The sequence below is a fragment of the Triturus cristatus genome, chromosome 4_2 (assembly GCF_964204655.1).
Source record: "Triturus cristatus chromosome 4_2, aTriCri1.1, whole genome shotgun sequence".
In the NCBI taxonomy this organism is placed as follows: Eukaryota; Metazoa; Chordata; class Amphibia; order Caudata; family Salamandridae; genus Triturus; species Triturus cristatus.
Window position 1 is genome coordinate 367016961 of NC_140586.1, and position 13168 is coordinate 367030128.

Here is a 13168-nt window from a genome sequence, read left to right on the forward strand (position 1 = left end):
TAATTATATTTCTTTAAAATTGTTAAATTTCATTCAAAAGTAAATAAGGATGACTTCCAACAGAAATCTTGCTTTCCTCTTACTTATTATGTAGAACTTCTGGGCACACTGAATTTGCCTTTTAATACATCTCCTTATCTGGTTAATGAGCACCAACATCAGATTTGTGCAAATGTTCAAATGAAGGAAATCGATCTGGTGAGAATCACATTTAACTTATTTGGGTAGATTATGTTTGTGCCGTGTAAAATACACCCTACATCATAAGAATAGTGAAAAGGTATGATTAGGGCATATTCTCTAGGTTTCCATAATGGCAGCCAAATGAAATTAATTAAAATTTCAGTTTAGTTTTGATTTAATAAAGTAGGCTATGATCGATGTTCTTGGTGTATTCCTGCATTATTATTCCTGCTCAACCACCAGGTACAACATGTCTTTAATTTAAAGCATTAAATGTTCTTGTTTATTTATTTACTTATTCATTTAAATGCTTTGTAAAGCAGTGGCTTTTGGTGAAGCCACTTTTTGGTGCTGTTGCAAAATGAAGTGTAGTTATTGAACACCCATAAATATCCCCATCAGTGAAAGATGTGTGCCTAAGGTGGGTGAAACATTATTTTATGGTGACTAAGATTCAGACTTCATGCATGGACATTTTATGTTCATTGATGGTTGAATGTCTGAGTATGTACTTCAGGTATTTGGAAGGTATAGCTCAAGTTCAACAATTTCAAAATGTTGAACGTTGAAACCTATGATTGACATACAAGCACTATGCAGGCAAGCAGTCTGGATGGGGTGGAAGATTCCCTGCTTCTACGTCTGCCATACTGAAGAGAGCAAAAAAGTGATGGGTGGGTTACTTAACCTATTGACTGCATTAATGCTTCGGGCGCTAAGACTTTTTTCGATTTTAGGGTACTTCACACTTAAAACTTCAAAATATTTTTTTCCACAAAAGGTACCCAAACCAAATGTATTCCCTGCTTTCCCACATGTTGGGGATTCCAGGGGTTGTGGATTCCCCTTAAGGAACCGAGAAAATAGACAAAATATAAAAAAATGTTAGATGGTTTTGAAAAGTGGAATAAAATGCTCTGCAAGAAAGTATATGTGTTTTTTTATTTTCTAAAAATGGAATCAGCAAATGTTTGCTGTGCTAACTTCACAATCTTACCAGCTTTCAGGTACAAGAAGAGTTGTATAACGTTGGAAATGGCCCGTTTGCAGGGTCACCCCCAAACCTTTTGCCTTCCTCCTACCTTTTTTGCTGAATTCATTTTTGTTGGCTTTAGGACTCACTCACTACCTGTGCCCAGGGCCTGTAAATTAAATGCTATTAGTGGGCCTGCAAACACAAGGAGATGATGGACGGAGCACTGAAACTTTTCAGACACTCTACCCCAGTCACAGATCTGGGTTGAATCCATCATCATTTTTTAGCTCACTTCCCCACCCCAGTTCAGACCCAGCTATATGTAAATCAGACTTGACCCTGTGCCTCATGGGAACTGTCCATCCCGAACTGCCAAGCCAGGTCTTCCCTGGACCGGAAACAAGCATCCTGGGACCGGTCTCGGAGTAGCACCTCTCATCAGCCAGGCTAGCTTGAATCCAGTGGCAAAGTGAGCAGTTCGGGTTGAACTGTTCCCATTGGGCGCAGGGTCTAGACCGATTTGCAAATGGCTGGGTTCAAACTGGAATGGCATGAGCCACAAAAAAACAATGGATTTAGGACCAGATCTCTGTACTGGGTTGATTGTATAACATTTTTCTGCATTCTGTCCATCAATTGTCCTTTTTGTGATTGTCACCCCGAGTGGGACGGGAATGCCCAGAAGTGAGTCCCGTGCTTTCCATGCCACTGGAGTCAAGCTGCCCAAGCTAATGAGGGGAGAAACCCCGAAACCGGTCATAGGATGCTTGTTTCCAGTCCAGGTAGGACCTGGCCCGGCAGTTCGGGCTGGACTGTTCCCATTGGGTGCAGGGTCAAGACTGATTTGCATATGGTTGGGTTCAAACTGGAATGGCATGGGGAGCAAAAAAACAATGGATTTAGGCGCAGGTCTCTGTACTGGGGTGAATGTATGACATTGTTCTGCATTCCGTCCTTCAATTGTTCTTTTTGCATTAGTGGGCCTGCAGCACCCACCTAAGTATCCCTTTACACAGGACTCAGGCCTGCCACTGCAGAGCCTGTGTGTGCAGTTTACACTGCCATGTCGACTTGGCATTTAAAGCACCTTACCAAGACTTAAATTCCCCTTTTATTACATGTAAGTCACCCCTAAGGTAGGCCCTAGGTAGCCCATTAGGCAGAGTGTTGTATAAGTAAAAGGCAGGACATGCACTTTTAAGTTTTACATGCCCTGGCTGCCCCTCGCTTAGGTTAACAATGGGGATTCCTTGTTACCTTTAACTAGCTGCAATTCCTAATTGAGAAGAGGTAGATCTGTCATGTTTAGTACTTATGGAATTGTAATGATAAAACTTCTTTAATGGCAAGGTCAAATTTATCATTGCAATTTTGAAAATGCCACTCTCAGAAAGTTGGCCTTTTCCAGTTCTTAGCCCTGTGTGACCACCTACTCTCTCTGATGCACATCTGAGGATGGTGACAGCCGGGCTTTGTGTATTCCCTCTAGACAGGAACACACAATGGGAGCTTAGGTATGGCTTGCTGGGCCATCCTGGGAGGATAGGAGGGAGGATCAAAGAACAGCCTCACACCTACACCTGAATGGGCTGTGTCTTGTCCCCACACAAAGGACTGAATAACTCCCTGAAGTGAGTCTGGAAGCAGGGCAGGAAGGGAGGACCTATTTGCACTTCAAAGTCCCTTCTTTGAAGTCTCCTCCACTTCAAAGGCACCACTGAACCTCAGACCCTACTACTTCAGTAGACTTCTGAACCTGTGGACCCTGGACCAGGAAGAAGGTCTGCTGTGCTGCTGAAGGACTGCCATGCTGCTGGACTGCTGCTTTGGAAGAACTGCTTTCTTGCTGTGCTGACCTGCTGCTTTAGTGGTCTGGATGAGAAGGACTGGACCTGCATCACTTGAACCTAGAGTGACTCCAAGGGCTAGTTGGTTAGCCTCCTTATCTGAAGTCTTAGGGCAATAACAGTAGGCATGGGCAGTAAACTCCGCCTCGCTGGCGGAGTTTGCAGAGTTTTGCCACTCTGTGTGGAGTTCAGCAAAAACTTCTGCCAACAGCCAGTGGAGCAGAATTTACCAGCTCACGTTCACCCCAAACTTGACCTACCCCAAAAAAGAGCTTTCTCAAAATGATGTAGAGTGCACTGAGTAATAGGCCAGTGCAGCCCTTGTATTTCTGTCAAACTCTGCCCACAAACACTACGGCACCTGTCACTGCTTGCCTACTTGCACAATCACTCTATCAGTAAATCAGCACAGCAACTGTGACCCTCCGTGTCATGGCCTCAATCCTCTCTTCAGATTCCCTCTGAGCCTTGCTGAGGTGTTTTTACTGAAATAAATATTCATTATCCATTAGATTGGGCACACACTCTGCGGTGCTCCGTTACGATACAATTGAGCGCAGGGCTTGGTGTCAGTCGATGTAATGACTTTTTGATTATCTGTCTTTAAATGATGAATGAAACAAAAATATAGTGCTTCCATCAAATATACGATTCTTAGGACGCTAAATGAAAATAGTACACAGTCCCTAAAGAGGCTGGTGAAAGCTTGGCATAGAGAAAATAGCCTGATTTAGTACGGTGTTAATATAGTACTTGATATATTTATCAATGAAAATTATATCTCATCCTTACTAATAGGATCGCCCATTGTGAACTCTATATCAAACCTGACTCGCAAATAGGTAGTTAGACAAGCCGTGCAACCTAGGCCTGGGATTGTTGATTGATAGATCACAGGTGGGAGGGTGCGTAGCTGGCAGGAAAACACTGGGACAAGAAACGCTTGATCAATCCCACAGATAGGCGCAGCAACATTACAAAGGGCTAAAGGACATTGCCCGAATAAAGTACATATGGCTGGAGGGGGTATGCGCATTCCTAAAAACACCATAAAGTCAGATGCAACATGTGTTAGGATCACATGGTCAATCAGGACCTGGAACATGTAGTGATCACACTTGCCAAAATTTGTATCCACGCAAGGTTGACACCCACCTGTTTTAACCCTCAGGCAATTATTTATGACTCCAAAGGAAGCAACCAACATTCCTCACAGTATATGGTGCGCCGGAAACTTTTAAAACTGTTCACATTTTGTATAAAAAAATGATAAATGCAGAATGTAAATTGAGACAGTCCTCACACCTTGTGCCTGTAATTGTTCTCCCGGCTGTAATGTTTAATTAAACCAACTGTTCCTGTTTTGCCAAACTCCTCTTGTCTTCTTTTTTTAAGGGATTTTAAACTCGAGCAACACAGGTTTGGTAAATAGTGTCCTCAAAGCTTGCTTTGTTTTTATCGTAGAACAGTTTGCTAGTAAAATACCTCTGATATGCATGAATGCACTTGCAATGCATTTGATTTTTTTATTAGATCAGTAATACAAATGCATTTATTTTATTTCTACTTAAAGGTTATCATCAGCTGACATAGCCTGCTATGTTAGTTCTTTTGATAATACGAGGATGTTCTCGGTTACTCAATTTATTGCGTCGATCGCAAAGCATGATTCCAAGACACAGATACCCTCATTTACATCCCTTGGCTTTCACCTAACACACCATTTCTTTGATTCCTAATCTTTACCAGTCGAATGTATTCAAGGAGTTATAGTCTCAGGTAATTTCAAGTGAATGGAGTGCAACGATACATGTGAAAGCAATGATATGCAAAAGTTCACCCTAGACCAAGGAGTCCTACACCAAAACAAGCATTGTCAAAGCCAATAGGTCGTCGCAAAGGGGGAGGTCTGAGCTTTAGGCATTGTCAATGTGAATGGTTTTTAGCCATATGTTTGAGAGGTTGCAGATGTGTTATGAGTACCCTTGTTCAAATGTGTGTGTTATTATTTTTGTTAGGGTGCCTGTATGTTATGTGTGCATGTTTGCATAGTAATATTTGCAGTCCCTTCTGTGGAACTATGTGAAAGTGATGGCAGTTAGAGTGTTGAGCTATAAATGCCCGAGCAGAAAGTTCCTCATTACTTTGTTCAGTGATGCAGATGAGCTTCTTGTGAAAGAACAGAATGCTGTCAATTACAGTGCACTTAGCCTATGGCTGAAGTGGGCTGATCTATTGCTGCATGCTGTAATGGATAAAGAAAAATGAGATAATACCAGACAAGTTGATGAAGAGTGCTGGCTGAAAGCCCCAGTATGCATGTTCTATCCATAACAAATAATGGAGCGATGATGGAGCCAGCAAATCAGAAGTCTATAGGTGGGCTGAAGCCTACAAAGTACATACAACAGGTCTTTTTTCGCATGTGCGCTGTCTAGAGCTGAGACCTAAACAGCTTTTACTTTATTTTCTGTTTCAAATGAATGTTGCCCACATGAGAAAACTAGGTTACAGCAGAGTTACTGGCTTCTGACAAACACCACTTTGCAGCTTCTCGTGAAAATGGGACATGACAACACTTTTGGAAAGTGACAAAATACAAGGGTGCAGGACGTGGCGTGTGACTGTAGTAGGACAGGGGAAATTTTTTAAATCAAGGATACCCCAATGAGGTCTGGCGCAAGAATTACACAGACTGTTTCTTGTTATATATTATAAGCAAGACATTTATATAATGGAAAATTACAAATCTACCTATCGCTTCGTCAGGATTATTGATACAACTGATTAGCCCGAATTACCAAACTTGTTGGACCCGGCCCAATTTGCAGGGTTATCACCATAACCTTGTGCCTTTTTCCTCCTGTTTTTGTGACCCTGTTCATATTGGTTTAAGACTCTGGGCAGTTTATCACTGCTAATCAGAGCTAAAGTGCACGTGCTCTCTCCTTTTCAAAATGGTATGGTTGGTTCACAACTGTTTGGCATATTTGATTTACATGTAAGTCCCTTGTACAGTGGTTTCCTATATACCCAGGGCCTGTAAATGAAATGTTAGCAGTGGGCCTGCAGCGCTACTTGCGCCACCCAGTAAAGAGAACAATTGATGGACAGAATGAAGAACAATGTCATACATTCACCCCAGTACAGAGATCTGGGCCTAAATCTATCGTTTTTTACTCACTATGCCATTCCAGTTTGAATCCAGCTATATGCTATATGCAAATCAGTCTTGACACTGAGCCCAATGGGAACAGTCCAGCCCGAACTGCCAGGCCAGGTCCTCCCTGGATTGGAAACAAGCCTCCTAGGACCATCAGCCAGTGTTTGCAGAGTGGCAGAGAAAGTGGACGTGGCCGCTGACCACCTCTCAGCAATCTCATTGTGTGGGGTTTACTGGATGTAACTGGAGGTCTTGATGGCCCCTAAGGACCCTGAGAAGCCATGGGGACTTCAGAATTCTGCGGCGTACAGCTCCGTGAGTTCCTCCCACCCCTACATAACAGACTTCCAACTATCCTCCTTCTGCACCTGGCCTCTGCCATCTCTGAGTCTACCCTGCCAACTTGTGCCAGCTCAGTGCTGGAACCCTGGAAGTGGACTTAAGGTGCTTGCTCAACAGAACCAATGCATCATCACCACTGCAGAGACAGCACAGGTGCATTCCCATCATCACATGGCCAGCACCAGAATACTGATGTGCTGGGACACAATGAGCTCTTGTTAGTGTAAGTTCCCCAGAGTGCTCTGGAAGAATATGTGTTTTAATAAAGGCATATACCCACTGAAGCATTTGCTGTCCCTCTAGTCCCACTGGAACCCCTACAATACAGAGATTGGAGCGTTGGGAGTATTTTCCAATTCCTCCAGCTTAGATTCCATTGAGGACTTTCGTTTTTGAAATATGGTGACATTTTCTCGCATTATAGTAACTTCAATCAATCAATCATTTCCATTTATAGAGCGCGCTACTCACCCGTGAGGGTCTTAAGGCGCTAGGGGGGGCGGCACTGCTACTGCTCGAAGAGCCAGGTCTTGAGGTGCTTCCTGAAGCTGAGATGGTCCTAGGTCAGTCGTAGGTAAATGGGGAGGGAGTTCCAGGTCATTACTGCCAGGTAGGAGAATGATCTTCCCTCGGTGGTGGTTCTGCGAATCCGTGGGACGATGGCGAGGGCGAGGATGGTGGAGCGAAGCTGGCGGGTGTAGAACGAGAGGCGGCCGTTGAGGTATTCGGGGCCCATGTTGTGGAGCGCTTTGTGTGCGTGGGTGAGCAGTCTGAACGTGATTCTTTTGTTGACGGGGAGCCAGTGGAGGTTCCTCAGGCGGGTGGATATGTGGCTGTGGCGAGGGATGTTGAGGATGAGTCATGCGGAGGCGTTCTGTATGCACTGGAGGCGATTCTGAAGTTTGGCGGTGGTTACTGCGTATAGGGTGTTCCCGTAGTCCAGCCGGCTGGTGACGGGTGCCTGGGTGACTGTTCTTCTGGTTTCTGTGGGGATGCATCGGAAGATCTTTCGAAGCATGCGCAGGGTGTTGAAGCATGAGGATGAGACGGCGTTGACTTGTTTGGTCATTGTGAGGGAGGAGTCCAGGATGAATCCCAGGTTGTGTGCGTGGTCCGTGGGTGTCGGTGCGGTGCCCAGCGCCGAGGGCCACCAGGAGTCGTCTCAGGCAGATGGGGATTGTCTGAGGATGAGGACCTCCATCTTGTCCGAGTTGAGCTTATGGCAGCTGTGCTTCATCCATTCTGCTACCTCTTTCATACCTTCCTGAAGGTTGGTTTTGGCGATGGCTGGGTCCTTGGAGAGGGAGAGTATCAGCTCGGTGTCGTCGGCGTAGGATATGATGTTGATGTTGTGTTTTCGTGCGATGGTGGCGAGGGGGCTCATGTAGATATTGAAGAGCGTTGGACTGACTGAGGATCCTTGAGGCACGCCGCAGATGATCTCGGTGGCTGCGGAGCGGAAGGGGGGGAGGCAGACTCTATGGGTTCTGCCGGAGAGGAACGAAGTGACCCATTCCAGGGCCTTTCCTTGGATTCCAGTGTTGTCGAGGCGGTGTATTAGGGTGCGGTGGCAGACGGTGTCAAAGGCTGCTGAGAGGTCTAGGAGGATGAGGGCGGCTGTTTCTCCGTTGTCCATCAGGGTTCTGATGTCGTCAGTGGCTTGGAGAGCTCTTTGACGATGCTGAAGAGTTCCTTGCTGTTATGGGTGTTGCTGTCCAGTTGCTCTTTGAATGATGTCCTCTTGGTGGCCCGGATCTGCTGATGGTATTCGCGGGTGGCGTTTTTGCGGGCTGTCATGTTTTCTGTTGTTCGTTTGTGGCGCCAGGTCTTTTCGAGTGTACGGCAGGATCTCTTTGCAGTTTTGAGGGCGTCTGTGAACCATGAGGGTTTTCTGGTGGCGGTCTTGACATGGGTGTTCTTCAGTGGGGCGAGGTCGGTGGCGCAGTTGATGATCCACTGTGCGAGGTTGTGGACTGCGTCGTTGGTGTCGGGTATGTTGGTGTCGGCTGGTGGGTTCTGGCTCAGTGATGTGGTAAGCTGGTCTGTGGTGATTTTGCTCCAGCATCTGCGGGGATCTGATGCGTGAGGTGGTAAGATGTAGTCTTCTTGAATGTGAAGTGTAAGCAGCTGTGGTCGGTCCAGTGTAGTCCGGTGGAGTGGCTGAAGGTGACATGGTTACTGGTGGAGAAGATGGCGTCGAGAGTGTAGCCAGCGAGGTGGGTGGGGGTGTCCACCAGTTGCTTGAGTCCGAGGTTGGCGAGGTTGTCGAGCAGGGTGGTGGTGGTGCTGTTGTTGTTTTTCTCCAGGTGAAAGTTCCGGTCTCCTAGGAGTATGTACTCTGGTGAGGCTAGGGCGTGCGGGCTGATGAGGTCGGCGATGGTTTCGCTGAATTGTGTACTCGGGCCCGGGGGTCTGTAGATGAGCGTTCCTCTGAGGGTGGTCTGGGGGTCGGTGTGGATCTGGAAGTGTAGGTGTTCGGCGGTGGAGAAGGTGTCTTTGGTGTTGGTCGTGACGCTGATGGTGTTTCTGTAGATGATGGCGATCCCTCCTCCTGTTTTGTTGACACGGTCCTTCCAGGTGATTTTGTAGCCGTCCGGGATGGCTATAGTGATGTCGGGGGCTGAGGAGGCGTTCATCCAGGTTTCCGTGAGGAAGGCGACGTTAGGTGCTGTTGTGTCGAGGAGGTCCCAGAGTTCGATGGCGTGCTTGTGAACGGAGCGGGTGTTAAGGAGGATGCACTTGAGTTGGTTGTTGTTGTGGTTTGGTTTGGCGGGCGGGGTGCGGGGTCGGAGGCAGGTGAATTTGCAGGCTTGACAGGTGAAGGGTCCGTGGGTGCGCCTTGGGGAGGCTTGATAGCAGGCAGGTGGTCGTCCGGTGTTGAGTGCGTTGAGGGTGGCGGTGTCGTACTTCAGTCGGGTGTCCTGGTTCCTGCGGGGGCCATGGGTTCTGACACTGGGCGCAGTCCAGGCGCGGACGGGCGCAGACGGGCTTGCCTCTGGCGTGCCTTCGGCGCGCCAGCGGCGCGCATCCACTGCGTGTCCGCGCGGTCTCCTCCATAAATGGCGAAGTGGGAGGGAGGAGCAGCTGGGAGGCAGGAGCGGGGCGGCGAATGGGTGTCGGGGAGCGGGTACAGAAGAAAAAAGGGGGCCGCCGGGGAGCAGCGGCGGGAAGCGGGGAGCGGGGGGGGGCACAGAGCGGGAGAAATACAGTCACGGGGAGTGCAGAAAACAGAAAAGAGCTAAACACAGGGCACAAAGCAAATACAATAATGGGCACAGTAGAAAACACAAAATACTCAGAGCAGACGGAGCACAGGAGCAGCAGCGAACTCGCGGCAGCAGCGGTGAAGGTCCTAGTCACACATGGGGAGTCGTGCGGTGCGTGGAGCGACTGGCCCTGCGAACTTGATCCTCTAGCTGCAAGATCCGAGCCTCCGCTTCTTTAAGCCTCTCCAGGATTTGCACCACGGTCTCCTCAATCTTGGAGAATCTAGCATGTAAAGCTGCGATCGCTGCGGTTTTTGAGGCTTTAAGATCCCTCATTTCCTCCAAGATAAGATTAAGCATGGAGTTGGCATCCCATTGCATAGTGCGTGGCATAGTGAGTGGTGTGCCCCCCTGGAGTGAGCCCTCTTGAAACAAATATGGGCTGAATTCACTTTGCACCTTTTAGTTTCCAGAGGCATTCTGGTTGGTTTCTACTGATTGGCACGAGACCGCAGACATCTGCATAGGTGGTGATGCCAGTGATTGAAATATGTTGGCGTCAGGACCCAGAGAGAGAACGGAGGTTGGCCATGAAGATTGTGACTCCAAGACCAACTGCGTTTCTTCAGCTAGAGATTAGTTTACACAGCAATAGTGCTCCAGTAGATACACTATTATAAAGAAACAAGTGTCCTGGACCAATTATTCAAGGAAGAGTTTGATTAACAGAATTAACAACTTATTTGAGTTTACATTAACCAGCTCCCAAACGTCTGTAAATCATGAAAATAAATGTGCAGAAGAAACCACTAAGTATTATTACAATATATTTATTTAGTCATTTAAAGGAACAATCATTAGAAGGTCAAGAAGGTAGGAAATGTTTTAGGGAACATGTGAGAAGGAGTACTCAAGTTTATATATAGGAGTCAAGAGCGCTTAAAGTGTGTAGAAAAGTAAAGGGCATATATTTACAAGACTGTACAAAACTGATAATCAATAAACAGTTAGATGCAACCTGGCCACATGCAAATTATTCATTTGAATTTGTAAGGAGAGTTTCCTTAAGGCTGTAAACAGGGGTAATGGGGAAGGGGAAATTGGTCCAGGTGCGGTGGGGGTAGCGTCGACATTTCTATCCGGCTTATCGGCAAAAGAGGGACTTTAATACTTCAGCTAAGCGGATCTTCCTCAGGACAAGGGGACGGGTGAAATGACCCTCATCACTCTTGTAATGCGCAACTGGAGTACAAAACCTGATTACACCAATGCCCATAACGTGGCAAGGGCCAGCTAAGGACAAATCCCGGTATTCAGTAGATATAGACCATGGCGGTGGTGCCCAAACCATCCATGGAACGTAATATTCAGATCCGTATTTGTGGCAAAAGTTGGCTGAATTAATCAGGCAATCCAGGGCACAGTGTGATTTTTACAACTGGAGACACTCTGATCGACATCCTTACTCCATCGCGGTAGCCAGTAGATACACTAGCAGGAGCCAGTCCCCATGAATGAGATGGATGGAGGAGATCCCCAGTGACGTGCAAATATCAGTTATGCTGTGTTTCCTTTAGCCCTTCAGCTATTGACAGCTTCTGCAGGGTGCTTGAACACAAGCAACATTTGACAATCACTGCTGTAAAACTGGAAAACGGAACAATATTCCAGTGGACTAATTCAAATTTTAAAGGTGCTCGAAAGAAGCAATGGCTGCAAGGGGCTGAAACAAAGTGACCAATGTTTACAAGTCACTGATCCAAAAACTATTTCTATGTACAGTCATTTGGTGTTGTTAACAGTGGGTGTATCAGACAGATCGAGCTTTTAGATGTCAGACCTAAAATATTTACCCTTCCTCGCATTGTGTGCATTCAGGCTCATTGGTGAAGCAAAGTCGAACACACTGATTGAATAGGTCTGCAGGTGGTGCAGGCAACGATTATTTGTCCCATAGTGATTTTAACATTTAACTTTGCATTTCTATAGCAATTTCAAATGTTACATTAAAATGCGTGTTTGGATGTACACAGACAGAATTACTATGGAGAAGCCTTATGATGTCTTAAATAAAGGACAAGTGGCCACTCTCAAGCTTTTTTAGTGTATTAGAATAGAAGAAAGGGGACCCTCATTTCAAAACAAATGGAAAAAAACACAAAAAGGTGAATTGAGAGACCAATAGTGTTATCAATATTTTATAAAAACAGCTCAGGAACTTGCATAAAGATTTAAACACATCACCGAATGACAATGTATTTAAAAATCAATCAATTGAGGATTTACTTCAGTTTCATCAATGTTGTACTTGGCCAAGGCAACTTAAATCACATTTTAGGAAGCAATACTCACTGCTGTCACACTCCGGATAATCCAGCTTCCCGTCCGTGCACTTTACTCTCATTACTTGATTTTGTTTCTTGTAGAAACCTGGTTTACATGTAAACTCCGCCATGTTTCCGTTTGTAATTTCTTTATTTTCATTCATAAGTATTATGTTCTTTGGATCCATTTCTTTGGATAATGGTGCGCAGGATCCTGCAAACCAAAGCATGATATGAACTTATTATTTTTATTTTTAATTACTTTTTCATATGTTATCCTGTCATCATTTCAGGTCTATAGGCAGACCTATTCTTTCCAATACATAACATATACTTAGAAGGGGCTTTGTACCGGCCTCTTCCTTATAATTGGATGACTTTCTTATCTGTCTCAATTGTCTGCTTTTGTTTCAGTATCGTTTCTCCCTGTTCATATGTTTATACCACCCAGAAGCATTTTGAGCTTACAGAGTTCTGACTGGATGAGTGGTAGTCTTCCACTGCATTCACGAGGTAACTCTTATTTTCAATGGCACATTCCATAGGTGTGCATGTGTTTCCATTCTCTCCCACTGTTAGTTCCTCTCCTCCTTCTCCAATCCCCCTCCCACTCCACATTTTATTTATTTACTTATTTCATTATTTTTATGAGGGACCCATAGCTACAAAGTGCTACCGGACTAATTGTATGGTTTGGTTCGAGCATCATGCACACTTTCCGCTTACTTCTCATATATTGTAATTTATCATTCTGATATGGCGATCCATCGGGTTAGAACAGTGAATTAAAATTGCCATGTAGACGTCAGGACTCAGTATCCAAGCATCTTCCCACATGGTAACCATCATAGAATGGGTAATATTAGAATACTCAGACACTAAATTACCAGACATTTGCATGCTATTTGATGTATAATCACGTGCTCAGCAAAAAAGCATTGGTAAAGCATCAGCTCAGCATTTAGGTCAGGACGTATTGACATTGCCAATGTTTGTTAATAAATATCGCCCATTTAGCGCAAGGATTCTTGTCTAAGCTATCAACACTCATACAGCACAGCTTACTAGGGGGCATATTTACAAGCTGGCGATAAAAAATGATCGCCTAATTATCGCCTAATTATCAA

The 13168-nt window shown here is 45.6% G+C and overlaps 1 protein-coding gene across 5 annotated transcripts in view; it reads right to left on the reverse strand.

The window, feature by feature from the left end:
- The window catches only part of LOC146833904 (complement factor H-like), a 1264875-nt gene that overhangs the window by 313938 nt on the left and 937769 nt on the right, over positions 1-13168 (reverse strand). For all 5 annotated transcript variants that reach the window (XM_085601813.1, XM_085601812.1, XM_085601811.1 and 2 more), the window contains one exon: positions 12070-12255. In XM_085601813.1, the coding sequence (XP_085457939.1) occupies positions 12070-12255 (186 nt within the window). The remainder of the gene's footprint in view (positions 1-12069; positions 12256-13168) is intronic.